Genomic DNA, 22841 nt, shown 5'->3' with positions numbered 1-22841 from the left:
GAAAGGCAGAGAAATGCAGAATGTAATGGTGCAGCACTCTGGGATTTCAGCAGGAGGAATAACGGTCAAGAAATTAAAAAAGGAATTCATAAAGGATATGCCTTTAGTTGAAAAAGTTGCATCGGGGACATAGCAGGTCTCCAGGACCTCAAAAGGTGGACATGGGGGACCAGGTCAGTTCAATGTAACTTAATCTAATCTTTGGCAGTTTGACAGTGACAGCCAGGTGCGGGCCGATCGATGTTCGGGTGCAGCGAATCGTGCTTGGTCAAGCAGCGAGCTGGCGCCTAGTCTGTCCGAAGCAGGAGCTTGGTGCATCTTAAGTGCAGTGTTCAGGCTGTATGGTTCGGGTTGCCCACCAGGGTCGGATCGGAGAGTCAGTTTGAGGCATTGGTAACCGCTAGCTTGGGTCAGAAAGTGATACGATGGATGCTCCGGCGGTTCAATTCGAGGTCAGTCAGTTCGATGCAGTGATGCTGGTGATCAGATACAGAGTTTAAAGAGGCAGAGGATTGAGTTGGTGCATAGCGGCAGGCAGGTTTTTCGAGCCGAACAGGTGATGTACTCCACTTGGCACAATGCGTCCGCAAGCCAGTTCAGTTGTTGCAACGCAGTGATGGTTCTATAACGTGCCAAAAGCAGCACCCCTGTGCCCCTATGGTTCGAGTGCAGTGAACACAGTTAGAAATGTGGTTTAATGTGGTAGAACAGGAATCCTGGCTGATGTGGTCCTCCAGATGCCGATGGACCCACTGAAGGGGCTCTTGGACAGGATGAGTCCTTTCCCTTTCTGATCTGCCAACCTAGGGAGTATTGGTGCAGAGTGGCAGCTACTGGTCTTCAGCAAAAGCTAACCCCTAATGTGCCCTGGCAGACGGCAGAGAGCAGTGCTTGCCTTTGCCTTGAAATCTTCCTTCACCTCAAAGACTGAGGGCTTTGGAAAGATCAACTCTCCCAAAAGAGGTACAAATTAATTATTCATGGATTCCTGGATGTTCAAAAAGCAAATCAAAGGAGGAGTTGGAAGACCCTCTCTTTTCATAGTCAAATGTCCACAGGAGAATTGGGCAAAAGCATGTCTGCTTTAAGGGGCCCAATCCCCAGTCTTGTGACAAGTGGGCTTTGCCTGCATGCACCAGACCCAAAGTGAGTGTGCTGAAGGAAGTGGAGGAGACAGGAAGAAGTAAGGAGATGGTGCAACCTTTTCCTCACTTGTGATGTGCTCTCTCTGGCTACGCAAACCCTGCCTCCCTTCTGCCCTGGTGTGAGGATAGTCCTTGTGTAAGGTATGCCCTTGGATTCCTGTTTACCTGGGCAGCGTCTGATGAGGGGCAGTCTTGCTGAGATGTCTTGTGGGACTTGACCTCACAAAGGGTAAAGAGAGAAGCAAGTCCCACTTGCTCCTTCCCTGCTGGTTGCCAATATAGGGAGAATGTACACAGACTGTCTATGGCTGGCCTGGCTCACAGTGCTGAAACTTGTATGATACAGATTTAGTTGTGGCTTTAATAGTTTTATGGACTACCTACCAGCCACCATACCCCAAACTCGGGTATGGCATATGTTTAAAGATTATAATTGACACCAGGTTAGTGATCATACCAATGATACATAAGGCGCTATATAAATGCCAAATAACATAACATATATCCATAAAGTGTGTAGTTTTGGAACAGAGGTGCATATTTTAAATGCAGCCATTCACTGAAGTGGCTGTGTGAGAAACCTGAACGTGTCTCCCTGACTGATTCCCGGGAATCTTCCATCCATGTGGCCAGGATACAGCCATCGGTATTGAATCAAGTTCCTGAGGGTGGACCAGTGAGGGAGGATCACCTCGATGGGGGGCCCTGGAGGAGTGGAAGTGGGACACCAACGGGTGAGATGTGGTATCCCCCTTCTTATAATACCTTTTTCCCAAACTACCACGTCGGATACTCAAACACTGTACCCCCCCTTTTCCGACGCAAACACTTTTGCATATCATGAAAGACGATGGACTACTACCCAAGCCATTTTCCTGACATGTCCCAACACAAGGCTCAGGAAAAGTCGGGCAATTGACCAAAACCGCACACACCTGGCAACCTTTTCCCTTCCCAACAAGGATAAAAGGCAGAGCACAAGACCAGCAAGGCAGACCACACATCGAGAGAGCTAACTCAGCACGGCAGTTCAAGAGGAGGAGTAAGACGCCACAAACCGAGTGGGGGTGACAAAGGGAGAAGCGAACTTGCCCTTTTCGACCAAGGTCCGTGAAACCTCTGCAGAAGGAATCGTAAGACTGCAAACTATAGCCAGCGTGTGTTGCAGTAGATGTCAACGGTACACAGGACCATCCTCCGCGGATAACCAAGCCGGCAAGAAACGCTTGTCTCTGTGGTACCAAACTTGACTCCATTGAGAAGAAAAGCCAAGCGGTTCATCACAGCCGGTGAGTCAAGGGGAGAGCCGATAAGAAACCGGACTGTGTTGAACGAAAGTAGCAAACGGCTAAATTTAATTGGGAAAGAATACAACAAACTGTTGATACTAGAAGGGGAAAACCAGCAACAGAGAAGTCTGGCACTACATGGGTGCTCACTCAGGAAACTCTTGGCGATTAACCGATTATTGAAACTGCCGTTACCAGAAGGCCTTGGGAAAGGTGCAAAGGGGTTCAAAGTAGTCATACAGGTCTACAGTAAAATCCTATGTACAGTTGAAAGCCTTTGACCGACAGAAGATTGTGAAACTAAGGGAATCGAATGCCAGATCATGAGAACTGATTGACAAAGTTGGCAAGAGTGAACCCGAAGGAGGGATGCCGATAAACAGGGGGCAAAGTCTAAAGTCCCAATATATATACAGTGTTTTGACAGGAGTGAACACGGCAGAGGGATGTCCACGGTGAACTGTTCAAATAGACATTGAGATTTGTGAATGATACAGAAGAAATTGCATTGAAAGCCATAGTGAACCCGACGGAGGGAGGCGAATAGTCGAGTTGGATCTGAGCCAGGAAGAGGGGGATCCAAGGGTGAGAAGCCAACACCCACCGACCCGTGAAGGCAACAAAGAAAACTACAACAGGGAAAGTCTTTGAATTCATGCCATGCCAGAGTCAACCCGACAGACAGAAGCTAATATTCGAGAGAGGTCTGAGCCCAGAAGAGGGTGACACATGGGTGAAGAGCTTTCACACAAATACACCTAGAACTTGTAGATTAACTTTTTTTTACTTTAAACTTGTCAGGCCCTCGGAAGAAAGAAAACGTAACTACCAAAGGTCCTGATATCATTAAGAACCTATTGTGGATCTGGGCCTGGATGCGGGGGACCCGGGGGTGAAAAGGCGTCACTCAAAGCACAAACAGAAAGCTACTTTTGATTATTATTTGAAACCCATCTGGTCCTCGGATGAAAGAGACTTAACCACCGAAGGCCCTGATTGCTGAGAGCGGAACTGTTGGCTCCTGCTGGGAAAGCTCGAGTGTGTGCTGTGCTCTCGAATCCTACCTTGTCCCGTGCTGAAAACGTGGGGAAGGGAGACCCCAACTACCGCATCCTGACTTATTATTTGTGAACTCAGACTGCCTTATTGTTTGATGGTGGAAGCTTGCTCCCATCTTAGATTTAGGTTTCGATTAGGCGTTTTTTCCAAGCTACCTCAACAGTTCAATAAACAACCCTTGAACTGTGATCACGTGCGTCTGTCTTTACTGTTACCACCATGAGTTCCTTACAGCTGTCACTGCAGCTGTCAGGAGGGAACCTGTGACCTCTGAAACTGCCCTTTGCCTCTAGAGAAACATGCATTGCAGATCAAGATACTGATGCAGCAGGACACAGGTGTATACTATGCTTTTGGAATGGAGTTTGCTTGAAGGGGTGTCTGGCTGGCTCGCCACATTGTTTGAGACGGAATAGCCAACATTTTTATTATTCAAATCAAAATGGAGGGATTCTACACCCTTGCCTTCACAAACAACCATCAATTCACGTTGGCACCTTAAATTCTACTAATAAATGTAATGTAGCATAGTGCTTAAAAGCGCTTTCAAAAACATTAATGTGACAAGTGCAACACGATTATGCAACCCAGTATTCATATGGTAAAGAATGCACACTTTCATAGTGGAATTAATCTGCTAAACAACGCAACCTGAGTGCAAAGCAAGTATTCAGCAGTGTGACAGATGGAATATTCATTCTGGGCTCAAATATACATCAATGGATGAATAATGAAACATTAATAATGGCGTTCCTAGACGCAATCACCCAAGGTCCTACTAGAAATTCATCTGTACTGGTTAGTAGTGCCATTAACGTAAAATAACACAAATTCCTCATAATGAAAGTGCATGAACTTGGTTTTAGCACAACCATAGAGATGACATTGAGCTGTATGCGGTTTTGGCACAAGTTGCATCTCTTTTCAATACACCTTTTTTATTCCAAAGACAAGACATCACTTTGTCTGATTCCAAATGCAGTAGCTGCTTTGAATACAATCTCAAAATCCAACAGAATTGCTACCTTCTGAGAAACAACTCCAGGTAATGTAATACATTCGATTACAAGAAACATAAGTCCAACCAGGCAGCAGCCATAGCACACTCAAAAATGGGAGGCCACTGGATATGTATTGTTGTGATTTTTCAATTGCCCTTTGTTATGTTTATGCTACCTGTATTTATGAAGCACCCGTTCGCCAGAAGGAATCTTGGTGCTGGAATAATACTGCTGGTACAACCACACAACATGCACCGTCGGGATGTTCCTCTGTACAGTTTTTAAGAGAGCAAATTGTGGATCCAACCTACTGCTTCTGCCAGAGACATGAGATTACATTAACCATGGTACGTGTCTTTAACTGTTTTATGATGTACGTCCTACCATTGCTCCAATCCATAAATTCTCTTTTAATGAATGGCACAAAATCACATATGTTGTACTGACCACTGTGGAAAAAACCCTTAGAATGGTGATCAATCCAGGATTATTGGACTTCATACCACTCTCACTATGGCAGCTTCAACATAATCTTTCTTCTGGACTAATACAGCTCTGTATAGTTATCAAAGGGATTGACACACACACCAAGTCTGCCACATGATCGGTAGAAAACCTGGTAATGAAACCCATTTTCAAATCAGTGGGAATGTTTAATATTTATTTTTCAAAAAAGCACTTCAAGCTGAGTTTTAGCTGTCGAATTTATGGGCAAGTATTTAAAATGTTTAGATAACACAATCAGTCTCACAGCGCCAAAGTCAATTGAATTATAGTGAGCTTCCACTATTGTGAATGTATTCATTAAAGTCCAATATGTTCAGCCTGACACGTGTTTCAAACACACAATTGCCCTTCCTCAGAGGCTTGTAACGTCTTAATCCTCCTTTTGACTCCTTTCAAGACAGTTAATCTCTGTTAATATGGCCCAACTGCTGTTTAGTCCCTTCCATTATCCCAACCTGTTTCACAGCATGGCCCCATTGGCTGTTAGCAAGGAAGGATAGTTAAGATGGCACTCAGTCATAAGGCTAGTAAACATTGCTGTCAATCATGCCTGATCCAATGGATGCACGCATGGTCAAATGATGTAGATGAAATTCTGTCTGGCAAGGCTTTGTCCTGTACGTAACTCACCCATGTATGGTGAGTATTATGACTGAAGTGTGCCATCTACCCAGAAGAACCAGTGGCAGTAAATGACTTGTAACTATTCATAGTACCCATCCCCACCCCCGCCCCACCGTTGGCGTTATTGGAGACATGTATGCTCAAATGTTACTTCATGGCAATACCTGGCTGTTTGCTCTCAAGGAGAAACTGACCAGGCTGCCATTACCAATTGGCTTCCTTTCTCATCATCTGTGGTGCAAACAAACACTGATTGTGCGCAAAGGGCAAGTGGGTGACAAGTAGCTATTTTGTTGATGTGTTTTTCAGAATGAATTAGGAAAGGTTACTCAATAATGGTAGCTGTGTATAAAAACTGGAGGACAAAAACTCTGCATTGGACGTCAAGCAACTACAGCTATCTCCTAGATGTTTGGGGCAGATTTACACCATTACAGACTCATTTGTTGCAATCGTAGACTTGGAAAGCATGAGACCCCTTCCCTTGAGGATTTACAGAGTGCAAACGAACACAATGGGCGATAGCCCAATTCCTGATTAAGCACATGCAAGATGCTTTGTACAACAGCAGACTAAGATAAGAGACTGAATCCACATTGACGCCATCAAAGAAGGGCTCTAGCAAGAATTGCAGAATATTTTCTGGCGCCCTACAGTTTTGCTGAATTTGTTTTCACTAACTTTCACTTTTTATACTGCTATTGAGATCCCCGCCCCCTCTTATTACCCAAAACCCACCCACCCACACCCAAAGACGAGCCTGTAATCTAGCTATTACTCGAGCCCTTTTCCCTATGTGACGTGGCTGATGGATATATGTACTGTTTGTGACCACAAAGCATAACAAATCAATCATATCAACTGATGTAGCATTACACACAAGGACATCTAAAAAGGAAAGCTTCGCTGTTTTGTAAACAAGGAAAGCTTCCCTGTTTTGATGTAGATTTTCCTGGAAATTATCTGATAGAAATACATGTGGAAATTTACTGAATTTCCAATACATTATGAACATCTCAAAAATAACAAAGGAATTAAACAAAAATCTATATTTAACTATATATCGAAAATGAATACCACAAATGTGAAATATTAGGAGTTGAAACATTTCATTATACAATATATATTCATAAACCAGTGACTTGCAACCACTATCTTCTCGCTTACTACACAGCTTTTGTCTCCTAAAAAAACTTCTCAAACACAAGGCCAATAATTCATATTCAGCTATTGACAAACCGCTTTCCACACAATTTCATGTCAAATCTGTCCAAATTCGATTCATGGTCAATAAAACAATTAGAAGGCAAATCTATGTGTAACATCACTTGTGTGTCATTCGAAGACCAGTCTAAAATGTGAGTTGCTACACTTTAATGTGAAATGCAAAGGCTGTTACAAAAATATTTCTAAAGTTGTAACTGTAACAAAATATATTCTAAATGTGTTTCAGCTTTGAAAAGTTATATAAATAATGTGCAAATGTAAATGAAAAAATATTTGTTGAATAGTTTTAAAAAAATCTATGATTTCATGAAACTTTTTAAATTTGTTTAAACATGCTCCGATCTTATTTCACTATGTTCACTTTGTTAAATACTTTCTCTAGTAGCTATCTCCTAGGCAATACACTGCTTGAAATCTACTTTCCAGAATCGGTATACTGTTTGCCCTCCTACCCTTTACATCAGTATGAGATTTTGGAGATTGTAGACAACTTGCTTCCTGCTCCTAGACTGGGATATAAGCAATGTGTCCTCACGTGGCTCTCCACTTGTTTCTGGTTTGACAACAGTTAAAGGGTATTGTGATTACTGACCAAACAGTTGTACTAAATTTGCTTCTGATTGGGAATGGAAGGGCTCATATTGGAAGCGTGTAGAGGTGACTACTGTCTCATGGCCTCCCGTCTTTCTCCAGATGCTGCCTCCGTTTCTGGAAGTGGAGATGATGTAATTCTCATAGAAGATGATGAACTATGAAACCTGAACAAAGCTTCCATTCCTCACTAACCATGTAAGCACTATTGGAATGGCAGATTTCAACTAACACATCTTGTGATGCAGGCCTTGCACCTTGGCTTGACACTGCACTTCTGTCCATTCCAGACATGATACTTCCTCCTTTGGGCATTCTTAATAAGCACCCACTGACATGTGCATGTGCCATGATGCTCCTCTGTGTAGTATGTACTGTTTAGTGTTCTCGATACATGTTCATTAATGCTTCACTCACCCTGGCCATGCATGAATATGTGTTAGCCTTGCATGATCAGGTGCTGTTTCTGCACAACAACGACCTTTCGCCTCTTGACAACAGCCTGGATCAGCGCAATGAGGGGGGAGAGGGGGTTGATCAGAAGTTGATTACTTTAGAAATACTCCAGCTACAAGTGAATCACTTATTATATTGAGAAGTGAACAATCATCCACTCGTAATATACAGCAAACTGTCATTCAAATATATTTTATTTCAATACAACACATTAAAAAAAAAGCTTTTGAACATCTATACAAATGACAAATACTTGGAGGAAATACATTACACGAAGTGCTGGTGCATAAAAGTTGCGTGAACAACACATTCACAATTAGAAAAACATATATATGACTATGTAGAAAAATACAAAATACCAATTCCTAACAGCTATACAACAAGCTAAATTAACATTGGCGTCTCTGACCTTCCGTCTTTATCGAATGCTAGGTAGATTTTGATATACCTAGATGACCAGAATGAACAGAAGCGATATAAATGTAGTCTGTCTCTGTAAGCAAGACCAAAAACCACTAGGATGAACGGAAGTGATTTGAAATTGATACTGCTATGCACTAGTTTTGATGAGTAGACAAAGTAGTTTTTGCCTCTTTTTCTTCCGGGCTTCAATTCTTAATGCAACTGGATTTGCAGCAAATCTATGAATGAGCTTCTATACATAAAGATCCAGTACGTTCAATTCCTATTTATGCATTATGGTAGGTCTTAAAAAATCACATCTATGTGCAAGATGAAGCAAGTTGGTCAGTCTGAATTATTCTTGAATCAAGTAGACGCATAGCAGTGTTTTTTTTTTCTTTAAGACCTACCAGTGTACTTGATGTTTATTTAGCTTATTGTACAAATCTTATGATCTATTTTTTGGATGAGTTTAAAAAAAATATAACAATGTAGAAAAACCAAAATACCAATTCATACAAAATATTGATACATTCTAATCATATATGCTAATGTATTTTTCATGCACTTTATATGTACCAGAACTTTATGTATTTTCTCAAAATAATTGCCGTACTCTTACGTCCCGTCACCTTTCCTCCATACTGCATGGGGCGTCCCTTCCTAGGGAGCGAAGACAGAACCTTTTTCACCAGAAAAAAACTACCGGCCCTTTAAATTTAGAGGCGTGCGGGTGTGCGGCCCTGGGAGCATGTGCTGCCCTGACTCCTCCCCCTGGCACCACACCTCAGTCCCCTTTTACGTGTCCACGGGAACGGGCCGAATTCACCAACGCTCCTAGGTTTGGCTTCAGCCATGTAATTCCACACGCAGATACTTCTGTCTTTTTGCCTTTTTTCATTCAGGTACTCGGTCCTCAGGCGTCACGCTCCTCCCTGGCGCATGTCGTCTTCAACAGGTTTTAGCAGGTGTCCAGCCTGCAAAGGACTCTGTCCTACATCTGACCCCCCACGCCCTTTGCCTCCGCTGCCTTGGCCCCAACCACGGCTGGCAAAGTTGTACCGGGTGCAACACGCTTTCTTCGAGGGCTCTGAAGAACGGACTGGCTAGGTGGAGGGAGCTCTTCCAGAGGTTGCCTCCAGAGGATCTGAAGGCTTCTGTCAATCATCGATCAAGGCCCAAGGTAGGTGTAAAGAAGCCGCAAGCCAAGGTAAGTAGGAAACAGTTTATTTACTTAGTTTCCAGCAGTAAAGAATAAGACCCCCAACACAGTCAGCATCCAGGGTACAACTGAATAAAGCCAAGCATAAACATTGATGACATATCATTCCAGAATGGTATAAACACAAGGGATCCAATCTAGAATCAGATACCCTGCCTGTCAGAACACAGAAAAGGCATTAGCACTTAACAATAACAATACATAAAGCATTAGTCCCTTTATATAACACATCTCCCTCCCCTATAAAATAAAATTCTTTATTGATAAAAGCAAACAGCAGTAAAATGAACATCAAGAAGAATAAAATGAAATGCGAATGCTCTATCACTTTACTTTTGCAATTCTGGACAAACACCATATTTGTCCACTTTCCACACACACAGCGTTCTTGAAAACTCGTGTAACTCTAACTGGTTCTGTGTAAAGTGGCTCCCCTTTCTTGGAGATGACCGCCTTCCTTATCCTCACCAAATCTCCAGCTTCGACCACAGTGGTTTTCCTAGGATGTCACTCATTCACTTTTTCCACCCATTTATCCTTTCGAACACCCATCTTTTTCTTTACGGCATCCACAACCACATCTGTCACTCTTGCCCTGCCCAACCAAGCTGGAGCCACACAGGTATCGCCTTTCGGCCTCTCATAAGTTCAAATGAGCTAATTCCTGTTTCTACTTGCGGAGCTCACCACTTAGCATGTTTGAGTGACAGCTAGGCTGAGTGGGGGTTTTCTGCATAAAAGCAGGGCTTTGGGGACTGGAACTTCAGAAGTCGCCACAGGACCTAAGAATCCGACGAGGGAGAAGCTGAGCCGACCTGCCACGACGAAACCACCGGTGGAGCCCTGTTGGACCGTCTCACCACTTTTCCCAACGACAGAGGAGATCTCCCGCCGGAGAGTCTTCTTCCTTTGACTGGTGGGGATAACCAGTTTCACCGTCTTTTCGCCTTCCCGACATACCTCGTGGCCGCCTTGCCAAGCACCCCGGCAACCGGGATACCATGTTTTACCACGACCGCGGAACAAAGGTACCACCTTTAACCGGAAAACTCTGCAGTTGGTTTCTTCCCTGGCAGTGCAACAACCTTCATCTTTCCTCCAAGTCGAGATCTTCTCTTCCTGGACGACGACGCGACTTGCACCCACTGCCAGGAACAACTGCCACCGCTGGAGGATCCTTCCCACTTAAGGTACCTTGCTACCGACTGTACGGGGTAGATTTAGTGTCACTGGCATCAACAGCCAGAATAGTTTTCTTTCTCGTATCAAACATTGACAAAAGCTCTGGTCAGTGTTTGCTTGTATTGGTGTGTCTGAGTGCCTATTGTGTATACTTTGCATACTGCCTAACTCTTCTTGAGAGAAGTCTGACTGCTCAGCCACAGCTACCAGGTAAATCTGGGTGGTACAGACTGCTACCAAGTGGGTTTACTGCTAACACCTGTAGTCCTAAATCTTTTGCAGTGCTCCCTAAGGGAACTGCACAGGTTTCTGCCTAACAGCTTAGAGGCAACGGGACTGCTCCCTCCTTTTATCTCAATCTTGTGAACCATCCCCTTGAGGCATCCCACTTTGTTACAGAATACTTCAGGATATCTAGCTACCATCTCACATTTGGCTCCATTGCTGTTGAGCGCAAATGGGTCACTTACATTGAGAACTTGCTCCTCACTATTGGGATCTAATTTGATTCCCAAACCCCTTTGTTCCTTCCAACCCAAAAGAGTTTCACCTCTTTTTGTGACATATTTTCCCGTGTGTCATCCTATCCTTTAACTTGAATACCGCTATACAACATCCCAAAATTTCTTTTTTATCACCATTGTATCCTCCTGGTGTTTTATCGGAGGGAACTAAACGCCTAATATCGCCTCCAATTACATTTTCAAAGACAATTTTGGATACCAATGTAATTTTTGAACATGAATCAGCAAGCATTTTAACTGAATGACCATTTACTTTTATCCACGCTGAGGGATGCTCACAATCATCAGACCCCAAGCACTTTACCATGTGGACTGTAACTATCTCGTTCTCAGAAACATCAGCTTCTTCAGACGACATACCATCATATTCTTCAATTAAAAGTGTTCCCTTCCCACCACCACTTCGATAATTTTTACAGCAATTCTCAAAGTGCACCCATTTCTTACACAAACTACAATTCACACGTCTTCCAGGGCAAATGGGAGATGTGGATAGGTGTCGTGAACTCCCACAACGAAAACACAATCTATCCTCTCTCTTTACATTAAATTGGGTAGTATCTCTTTGAGAGCGTTTGTGAGGTTGCTCACCACCTCCACCTTTGGTTTGGGTATTCTCATGACGTTTATTGGGCTTGGTTTTAAATGTATTCTTCTCCTTCGAGCAACCACCCTTCTTGTCGCCAACCCTCAACACTTCAATATCCAGTGATGGCTTATTTTCTTTAAGAGACAGTTTCGCTACACACTGCAGGGTATGCTCAATTCTCTTTGCTATACTAATAACCTCATCTAAATTGGGATCATCCTTCAACCAAATTTCCTCTCGTATTTTATCATTAGAGCAATGAATCATAAATTGATCTTATATGTTCTTCCAGTCCACCCCCAAATGTACAATTTAGTGCTAAATGCCTCAAAGCAGTTACATAGTCTTCAACAGATTCTCCCTCATGTTGGCACCTCATGCCAAAGTGATATCGCTCCAATACAGTGCTTGTTGATTCAAAATGCTTATCAAGTTTGATTAACGCTAGATCAAAATCATTTGTCCCCTCTTCCAAATCTAACTAAGCACTATCAGGAAGAGTGTCATATATCCTCTGACCTTGATAGCCCAAGAAATGCATTCACATAGCTACTTTGCGCTCTACTGACATTCCATTTCCACAAGTGGCTTTAACATAATGAAGAAAACCGTTCTTCCAAGGGGCCCACTTGATTTTTGGCGGGCCTGGTGTAGGCATAAACACCTGAGGACCAGGTATCCCAGACAAAGCCATGTCTGTCTTTCACTCTTAGAAAGTATGAAAAGCAGTAACGTCTATTGGGATTGGAATGCAAGGGAATGCACTCACTGCACCAGCGTCCAAATATTAACCAGGAACTTGTGGAGGTGTGTCAGATGTCACTGAGAGCCTTAACTCTCCCAATTGAGGAAACTTCCCATGACAGATCCTCTGTGGGACTAGTTTTCCCAGTCAAAAGTAGAGTAGTCTTCCAATTTTAAGAACACTTCCGCATCTGAGAAATCACACTTCCTGCAAAATGTTTTAGGAACACTTCCTCATCTGAGAAATCAAACTTCCTGCATAAGTAAAATAGTTTCCCAATTTTAGGAACACTTCCTCATCTGAGAAGTCACACTTCCATCCTCAGGGAACGCACACTTCCTCACCTGCGTTGCATCTGAGTATCATTCAACTTGCTCGCCTTCCCACAGGAGGCCCTGGGCAAGCCTTCGTTATTTTCCTGTATTACGCTACTGCTGGCACCACATCCACGTTCAGGCAGTCAGACTTTTGAGACTGGCAACTCCGTTTCGAGCCAAACTTGAGGCTGGCACGGGCTCCTCCAAGCCCCGTGCGGCAGGGCTCGCCTAATCCCCGCCAGACAAACTTTTCCAGCGTCTGATGGTGTGAGCTAATCCACAAGCTCAGGGGATAGTCCTCCTGGATGCCGGGTCCCGCAGGCCACCCTGGACTGTTCTTCCCCAGCACCTTTTTTGGGCAGTTGGGGGTCTTGGCTTCAGCAGGGATTCATCCTTATCCCATCCTCGTCGCCATTGTAAAGAAGCCGCAAGGTAAGTAGGAAACAGTTTATTTACTTAGTTTCCAGCAGTAAAGCATAAGACCCCCAACACAGTCAGCATCCAGGGTACAACTGAATAAAGCCAAGCATAAACATTGATGACATATCATTCCAGAATGGTATAAACACAAGGGATCCAATCTAGAATCACTGATGCCCTGCCTGTCAGAACACAGAAAAGGCATTAGCACTTAGCAACAACAATAACAATACATAAAGCATTAGTCCCTTTATATAACAGTAGGGCTGCTCTACGCCTTTGTACTGGCGACATGTACGAGGGGGCGCATATACGCAACACTACCAGCACCACCGTCGAGGGCGAAACGCCTACCAGGTCTCGACCTGAGATGCAGGGTAGGCCTCATGATCCACACAAGAGTCCTGGATGAGGCTGGGGCCAGTGAGCCAAGCAACACAACTTCGGCACGTGGAAGGCAGCTCGACAAGATGCCTGCCATGCCAGACAATATGGGCACCCATCCGATACCGCACCAAGGAAGGGAGCAGGTGGAGGAGCGAGTGTCAAGGTGGGACTGGTGTCCACCAGGTATGTGGCCTACAGCCTATCCTTCATTTGCGCAGGGCAGGTTGCTGCTGTGTCCTTATAGTCAGGGCATGCAACGGCCTCAGCAGCCGCCCGCTACCCCATCAATATCACCTACCACCCCTCCGGCCTGCGAGTACAGGTTCTTTGAAAGGTACCTCTGGCTCATGAGGTGTCCTCAGATGGGGACATCCTCAGGGACTTGGTCCCTCTGGCCCTTCTGCCCTCGTTTCCAGCGTCGCAGGCCCCAGTGCAGCGCCCGCTGCCTGCTCCGGCCCCTCAGCCGATAGCACAGGCGGTTCCATACCAGCCTCCGCTGCAGCCTGCGGCTCTGGTCTCCACACCTCAGCCTTCGGCTCCCAGCACCCCTCCACCGGTGCCAGACCAATCGGACACCCAGGTGTACATGGACGAGGAAGAAGACCCTGACACACCATCATCAACCAAGGCCTCCCACAAACGTCTTGCAGGGCTGGCAGAGTACTTGGGCCTTCCTCAACCCGAGGTCCAGCAACCAGCAGAGGGTGTGCTCGCTGAGGTCCTCACGCTACGCCCCACGGTTAGAACGGGGATCCCGATACAGAAGGACGTTGTCGCCTTGGCCAAAAAGGCGTGGCTCAAGCCCCACTTGGTCCATCCGGTCAATCGACGCCTGGACGCCAAGTACAGGCAAATGGAGGGGGATACACTTTTGCTGTCAGCCCATCCTCAGCCACACTCTTCGGTGATTGTTGCGGCATCACTCTACTCCAAGCCTGTCGTCCTCGGCCTCCTCATCAGCGGCGCTGCTAGGCAAGGAGGAGAAGATCTTGGAGGCGTACGGGAAAAATCTTTATTCCAACACTTCGATGCATCTTTGTCAAGCTAAAGCGGATGCCATGCTGGCAGCCGTTAACCAGAGGCTTTGGCGGGAAATAGCGGACTTCCTGCCAGAACTTCCGGTGCAGAGCCAGTCACATTTCAAGGCAGGACTGGCAAAGGCCAAAATGGTGGCGCAAGACATTATGGAGTCCACCGTGGCCCACATTGACACCTCTGGCCGGGCCATATGCATAGCCACGGACATTAGGACGGTCTGGCTCCGGGCTACTAACTTTAATGTTTGTGTTGCCTAGCGCACACCTAATTTTAAGGATTTTTATAGAATTTATAGAAAGTTAGCGGGGTGCCGGGGAGAATACCTACCTTGACACTGGGTTGTTTTTAACATATGTAAAACCAACAGATTGTCCACAAACTTGTGGAACTCTCGCGTCCCCTGCACACCCTTGCAATTGTAAAGACAATCAAGAACTGTCACAATTTTTTGCACAATGATAACAGAATGCTTTGTTTAGAAAAAAAAGAAAAAGGTTTATGGAAGAAACCAATTTAGGACACTGTTGGTATAAAAATGATGGCAATCATCAATTTAATTTGGTTCTGAATCATCTGCTATTAATGTGTTCTCCAACATGGTGATTTGGACACACTTATTTTAAAATCGCATATAATTCAGGCACAGGATAGTTCTTGGGCATACAATGTATTCATCACACTTTCAGCAAGATTGATTTATAACATATAATGTTCACATGCTGTGATGACAAATATTTTTTCGACGCGTTTCGGGGTAGTTGGAGTCCCCTTCTTCAAGATTTGATAGCCCTCTTCATTCCATTTATCTTTGATTATCCTACAATATATGATATAACAATCAATTCATAATTTCTGGCTATTAGCTGTCATGTCACTTTTTTGAGAAAAGAAATTCTTTAATCACCTGGATGTCCAATGCAGAGTATCCTGACTGGATATGTTATTAGAAAAATATCAACACAATAATAGTTGGAATCCTCAGTTGCTATCCAACCTGTAGATGTAATAGAAAAACAATAAAAAAGGGCTTAATTAAAAAAGGAATCCACTAAAGAAGGATTCAGTCTAGGATCGTTATGTGGAGGAGAACCTGGTCTAATTAGAGATAAAAATTTATCTGGTGGTTCTTTAATTGTGTTAGAGGCTACTTCTTCGATGGATAGAGTATCTCTAGTGTTCTGGGAGTCCTCAGGAAATGGGGATTGAGCAGAAAGTGGAGCCCCTCTGCTTATGTCTGTAAAGCACATAAAAATGTGCGGTGTTAGAAAGGTCTAACTCAATAGGTTTAGAAAAGACCAGATCTTAATGATAAGTTTGCTGAAAAAAAGCTTCTAGCTCATAGTTTATAGCGGTACCCAATAGTAAATATTGACTACCAAAATTCATTCTCAAAGGGTGTGCAGGGGACGGGAGAGTTCCACAAGTTTGTGGACAATCTGTTGGTTTTACATATACTAAATGTAACCCAGACACCCAGGAACGCACATTGGACCTGCCTTTCGAGGGTGGTGACCTCTTTCACTCCACCACGGACGAGGAGCTAGATAAAAAGAAAAACAGCTTGCAAACGGCTAAGTCTTTATCTACTCTCACAAAGGCCATGCCCAAGGCGTACACCCTGTCACAGCAGCGCTCAGACATGGGGTCTACATACCGAGGGTTCTGCGGCTTCCAAGAGCAGAGGTCCAGGCAGCACCGCTCGCCGGCTCAACATTGGCGCAAACAACAAAAGGTGGGAGAGAGCAAGGGCTTTTTCCAGTCCTCCTCCAGCAGCCTCAGAGGGAAAGAAGGCATGACGCGCCCCTTCGGGTCCACTTGTCTCCAGTGGGGACAGGCTTGCTCTCCACGCATAGTTCTGGCATCAGAATTTCGCAGACTCCGGTGTCCTCTAGGTAGTATCCACGGGGTACTGCCTACCTATCCTTTCATCTCCTCCCTCCTACCCCCCACTCCCACAGATTGGGACAGAAACTCTTTTGGCTGAGATCCGGGCGCTCGTTGAGAGCCAGGCAGTGGAGGAAGTCCCAGCTGGCCAGCGAGGCTTGGGCTTTGACTGCAGGATTTTTGCCATTCAAAAGAAGAACCAGTCTGGCCTGATTGTTGTGTTGGATTTATCCAGCCTCAACCTCTGCCTACCTCTACAAAAATTCAAGATGGTTACGCCAGCGGTCATAGCAGAGACATTGTACAGCCATTGTATATGGGAGACGGGATGTGCTCCCTGTATCTGAAGGACGCGTACCTACACGTCCCGATTTGGCAGCCTCACCGTTCTTTTCTATGATTCAGAATTATGGGCTAACATTTCCAAAACAAGGTGCTTCCCTTATGCATCAATTCGGCACCCAGGGTCTTTACCAGGCTTATGAATACAGTGGCGGCCCTCCTCAGGACCCAGGGCCACCACATCTACCCGTACCTCGACAACTGGCTCGTCAGGGCGACATCTCCGGAAGCGGTGCACCACAATTCCCACGCTCTTATGAGCACACTCCACGACCTGGGCTTTTCGCTCAATCTCAAGAACTCCCAGCTGCAGCCTATGCAGAGACTGACTTTCCTGGGGCTCATCTGGGACATGTGCCCAGAGTGTTTTCCCCTCGGAGGACACGATAACGGCCATCAGGAGGGCCGCTGCCCACTTCCTCAGTCGAGAAGTGACATCGGCCTGGTGGTACCAACACCTGCTGGGTCTCATGACAGCGGTCCTATTGGCCGTCCCCCACCCGAGACTCAACATGAGAATACAGCTGCACTTCGCAGCGTCATGGAATCAGGAGTGGGGCTCTCAGGCAGAGCTTATCAACGTTCCCCCTTCTCTGCACCCGGACCTCTCATGGTGGGCCAGAGAGGACAACTTGTGGAAGGGCAAACCATTCAGGCAGCCGCCCTGCAGGTCACCATCCCTACAGACTCCTCTCTGGGGGGCTGGGGAGCCACCCTGGACAACCACAGTGTCCATGGAACCTGGACCTGGCAGAAGCAGGAGTACCATATCAATTGGCTGGAACTGAAGGCCATCTGGCTAGCACTCAGAGCCTTCCTTCCGGTTATTGGGGACAAGGTCATCCTCATTCAGACAACTCGACCAGCATGTTCTACGTCAACAAGCAGGGAGGTACCAGATCTCCTCCACTGTGCAGACTAGCTGTCAGCATGTGGAAATGGGCCCTGGAGAACATCATCTACCTCACAGCAGTCCACCTCCCGGGGGAGTGCAACTTGGAGGCGGACACTCTCAGAAGACTGGGAATGGACAATTACGAGTGGCAATTGAACGACCAGCTGCTGCTAGAGATCTTCAGCAAATGGGGGCATCCCCAAGCGCATCTCTTTGCCTCCTGGGACAACAGGACGTGAAAACAGTTTGCGTCCTGGCAGGGGCAGGGCAGTAGCCACCTCTCTTCCCCCAAGACCCACTTCCTCATCCGATCCAGCTTCCCTGCCCTCCCACCATCCCGATTGGTCCTTCACCAAGGTCATTAATGACCGCTCCAGGGAAGTCCTCTGCCCATGCAGCCCTGCGGCTAAGGGCCAGAGGCAAAGGGTGGCTGCAACAGAGGTGGCTTCAGATCATGTCTGCAGGTGCCGGCTCCCTGGGCGACGCATTTCAGATTTAGTGGAACAGCATGATAGCATACGCCTTTCTGCCCACACCACTGGTCCACAGGGTGATATGCAAGATAAAGGAGTCTTGCCACCTCAGTGTCATTCTGATAGCTCCATGGTGGCCATCAAGGCCATGGTTCTCAGATCTGCTCAGCCTCTCGGAGAGACCACCCATCCACCTTCCGATGGGCTCAGCACATCTTCTAGCAACAGGGGGGGTAGGGTCATCCATCCCGCGCCATAGATATTAGCGCAGGTCACGCTAAGGCACCTTAGCCTCACAAGCTAACCTACAGATCATACAGGGTGCAAGGAGCAAGGCTACAAGGACCCAGTATAAGAGCAAGTGGACTAGGTTCTGTCACTGGGCAGACTCCAAGGAGATCGACTCCTTCGCATGTACATTAGACGACGTGCTCTCCTTCTATCCGCACCTCGCTCACTCTGGCGTGCAGGTTGACACCTGCCGCACGAATTTGGCAGCCATAGGAGCCTACAGAAATTCGGAGGAAGAGGTCTTTTCCTCTTTCAACCCGATAGTCAAGAAGCATTTGACGGACCTCGCCAGTCTCTATCCACCCATCAAGAGGCCACACCCGGGGTGGGACCTCAACTTAGTGTTGGGCGCCCTGGCGCACAAACCATTTGAGCCAATTGGTGTCCGCGGACATCAGGCTGGTAACCATCAAGACGGGCTTGCTAGTAGGCCTCACTTCGGCTCATCAGCAAAATCCAGGTGCTAGTCGCCTCAGAGCCATATACTACTTTTCACAAGAATAAGGTAGTCCTGCGGCCACACCCAGCATTCCTACCTAAGGTACTGTTAGGCAGAATCCTGTGCAGTTCCCTTGGGGACCACTGCAAGAAGATTAAGACTACAGGAGTAAGCAGTAAACCCAATTGGTAGCAGTCTGTACCACCGAGATTTACCTGTTAGCTGTGGCTGAGCAGTCAGACTTCTCTCAAGAAGAGTAGGGCAGTATACAGAGGATACACAATAGAGCTAAAAGCACAATAGAGCAAGCAAACGCTGACCAGAGCTTGGTATCAAAAGTATATAATTATTTATTTAACACACACTTCAAGAAAAACACTAGCACTATAAATCAAAGCAAGTTCAAACACAGTCAGAAAAGTATACACACCTCCCTTAAGAATTATTTAGACAAGTCCAAGTTAAAACACCATTTTTTGTCAAAACAGAGGTGAGCGCGTAACTTAGATGGCACTCCAATAATTAAGTAAAAGGGAGAGAAAAAGGCAGGTCATGAAAATAAAACCGTTCCCAACACTTTTAAAAGACCAAAACAAGTTAAAGAAGGCAGAGTCTACTGTAGAGCCAAAGTTCAAAGGCCAGGCCCACTTTAAATGGAGCAAGGTGAAATGTGCCCAAGATCACACAGTTTAGAAATGCATTCAAGTCTTTGTGAAAATGTTTAAAAGAGGTTGGGTTGATTCTGAAGGTAAAGTTAGGTCTGGGGCCAACCCAGTTGGAAAGCAAAGGATTTAAGGGTCACCTTTAGAAAGGGAGGCCAGGTGGAACACAGTACCTTTTTAAAGTTGAGGAAGCTCCAGCGGTGGCAGTTGTTCCTGGCAGCGGGTGCAGTTCGTGGTTTTCGACCAGGGGAAGAGATGATCTTGTCGAGGAGGAAACTTGGAGTCGTTGCACTGCCAGGGAAGAAACCAGCGGAGTTTGTCGGTTAAAAGGTGCGTTCCTGGTATATTCACGGTCACAGTGGTGCAGCTTGCCTATCCGCCACCGGGGTGTTTGGCATGGGCGATTCGACCGAGAGACGTCCTGGAAGGCGAAATGGCAAACTGGTTGATCCCACCAGCTCAGAGGAAGAAGACTCTTACAGCAGAAGATCTTCTCTTGTCGTCGGGAAGTGGTGGTCGTTGCAGCAGGGCTCCACCAGTGGTGTCGTCGTTGCAGATGGCTCAGCTTCTCCCCTCTTCGGATTTCTTAGGTCCTGTGGTCCAGTCCCAAAAGCCCTGCTTTTATGCAGAAAAACCCCCATTCAACAGCCTAGCTGTCACTCATACATGCTAAGTGGTGAGCCGGGCGGCTCACCAATGGGCCAATCAGAACAGAGTGTGACTTGAGTTGCTAAGGCAACACAGTCCAGGGTGCCCATTCCCCCACCCACACATCCTGTGGAACCCAGACAGAGTGGCACCTGTTGGAGGGCTTCTGTGGAGAAGCCTGCCAAAAAGTGGAACAAAGGGCCCGACCTTGGTTGGAGTTACAGAGACGGACATGAACGCCATTTTAGAAAAAAGTTCTGGCAAAAAGACCCAACCAGTGATTTTATATTAAATAAATAAACCAATGGTATCTTTAACATTGCACCAAAAAGTGGTGCGTTTAAAATCAATGGGAAAATCCCATAGGAAATATTCTGGTGGAATATTTTACGTGATAACCACTGCCACCAGCCAGAAACTCGACAAGGGGGGACTGGACAGTGCCCCCTTGGAAACAGACCCAGGGGCAATCGAATTAACCCCTTCCAGTACTTCCACAATATGATGGTTTGTACTGGTTCTGTTCACAATTTTGGACTAGTAAAGTCAATGGTGACTTTACATGCCCTGGGTGACAGTAGTCAGTCCCAGGGTATGGAGTCTATGATTGGGGATCACTATGACACCCCTGTGTTACTGCACTTAGGGTGCTGTGTAACGCATACACAAAAACAGATGATACCCTGTGGAGTAAAAAAAAAACCTAGCCCATAAGCACACAAAAAGTCAGACATACCTCAAATCATGCCTAAGAGTGGAAGGAAAAGAGTCTCACTCTTAGCAGGAGAAAAAAACAAACGCCAAAAATCCAGCAAAGCTGCTGGGGGACTCACTAGGTTTGGGAAACTAGCCTTATAAGAGAATTCTCCCCAACAGGTACCTTCTGCTTTCCACCTAAACAAGGAAATAGTTCTGCCTATGTTCTTTGCAGACCCTAAGGACGAGGCTCAGAGGGTTCTGCACTGCCTGGATGTCCGGCATGCCCTGAAATTCTACTTGGACAGGACCAAGTAGACGCTTTGTTTGTTACCTTCGGCGGGTCACGACCGGGGTACTAGGCATCCAAGGCCTCTATAGCACAATGGATGGTAGCGGCCATCAAGGAAGCGTACGAGAGGCAGCATAAGCCACTTCCAGCGACCATGCATGCCCATGCAGTCAGAGCCAAGGCCACGGCCATCGCATTCCAGCGGCAGCTCCCGTGGCAAGTCCACCTGGGCCACCCCTTCGGCTTTCTGCAAGCATTACTGTTTGGACTCCGGCTCTAGAACAGACGCGGCTTTTGGACAGGCGGTACTCAGAAACCTGTTTGCTTAAGGAGGGTCTCCTCTCCCCCCTAGGGCTACACTGAGTTGTAATTGCCCATGCAGTATGGAGGAAAGGGGACGGGACTAAGTAACTAAGTTACTCACCATAGTGACTAACGTTGGTTCCCTTTCCTCCATCCGTCCCACCTTCCTCCCCCTAATAAAACTGGTGTCATTAGACAATGTTAATCCATTGTCAACGCGTCTATGGGGACTGAGGTGTGGCACCAGGGGCGGAGTCAGGGCAGCGCATGCTCCCACGACCGCACCCCTGCGCTCCTATAAATTTAAAGGGGAAGAACGTTTTTTCTGGTGAAAAGGGTTTTGTCTCCCGTCCCTAGGAAGGGACTCCCCATGCAGTATGGAGGAAAGGGGACGAAGGACTACTAAGGTCAGTAACTTATAATTTTTGTATTCTTATTCAGCGGCTCATATATTTCTGAATGATAGTTTGTCTGTTTTCCCCTTAACACAATATATTGAGTGATTATTTCATGAATTAAGTGTTTATTTATACCATGAAGAGATTCTCCTATTTTATTGTACCCTCCTGCCCCCTTTCTCTTTGTGAGCTATTGGTACACCTTAGTGTTTTCCTATGCTGATTGTAAAATGCTCTTACAACATATTAATCCTTTTATGATACTAAAGACTGTCCCACAACTTCCACCAGCTTCTATTGTTTTATCCATGTACATCTTCTGAATTTTCACATAGTGTATCTTTAACTCTAGTTGAGAATTTATCACTGGCATTTTTTGTCTGTCACCCTCCATGCGGTTCTATATTTTTTAATCAAACTGAATTATTTCACTGTAATTCACTTTGATGCAGTTACTTCCAATTGTGTTCTTTCTTCTTTGTTTATTCCCCCATACTGCCCTCCCTACCTACCTTCCACCTGCTCCCCTACCATTCCCCCCAGCCTTCTGCCACTTAACCCCAAATGTACATATATTAATTACATCCCCACAAAGTGAATTACAACAAAGTAATTCACTTTGATGAAACAACTGAACACTCTCGAGTTCTGGAAAATCCATACATTCAATAACTAGAAATTAGCATTTCTTGCAAGGCATAATGAAGTGAAGCCTGGGTGTATGCACAGACCCATCCTATCGCCTTCTTCTCGTGCACTAATCAGGAACATATTGTAAAACTATGGACTACTT

General features: G+C 45.9%; 1 protein-coding gene across 6 annotated transcripts in view; it reads left to right on the top strand.

Moving 5' to 3' along the window:
• Positions 1–22841, top strand: part of TDRKH (tudor and KH domain containing) — a 2163439-nt gene that overhangs the window by 2016567 nt on the left and 124031 nt on the right. For 5 of the 6 annotated variants that reach the window (XM_069650772.1, XM_069650762.1, XM_069650739.1 and 2 more), the window contains one exon: positions 7546–7641. The exons of the other annotated variant lie outside the window; for it this stretch is intronic. In XM_069650772.1, the coding sequence (XP_069506873.1) occupies positions 7546–7607 (62 nt within the window). In that variant the 3' untranslated portion in view covers positions 7608–7641. The remainder of the gene's footprint in view (positions 1–7545; positions 7642–22841) is intronic. 6 annotated transcript variants of the gene reach the window in all.

The sequence above is a fragment of the Ambystoma mexicanum genome, chromosome 1p (assembly GCF_040938575.1).
Source record: "Ambystoma mexicanum isolate Mex_15411 chromosome 1p, UKY_AmexF1_1, whole genome shotgun sequence".
NCBI classification, from domain to species: domain Eukaryota; kingdom Metazoa; phylum Chordata; class Amphibia; order Caudata; family Ambystomatidae; genus Ambystoma; species Ambystoma mexicanum.
The sequence above is the reverse complement of the archived record's forward strand: the minus strand, read 5'-3'. Positions and strand labels throughout refer to the sequence as shown.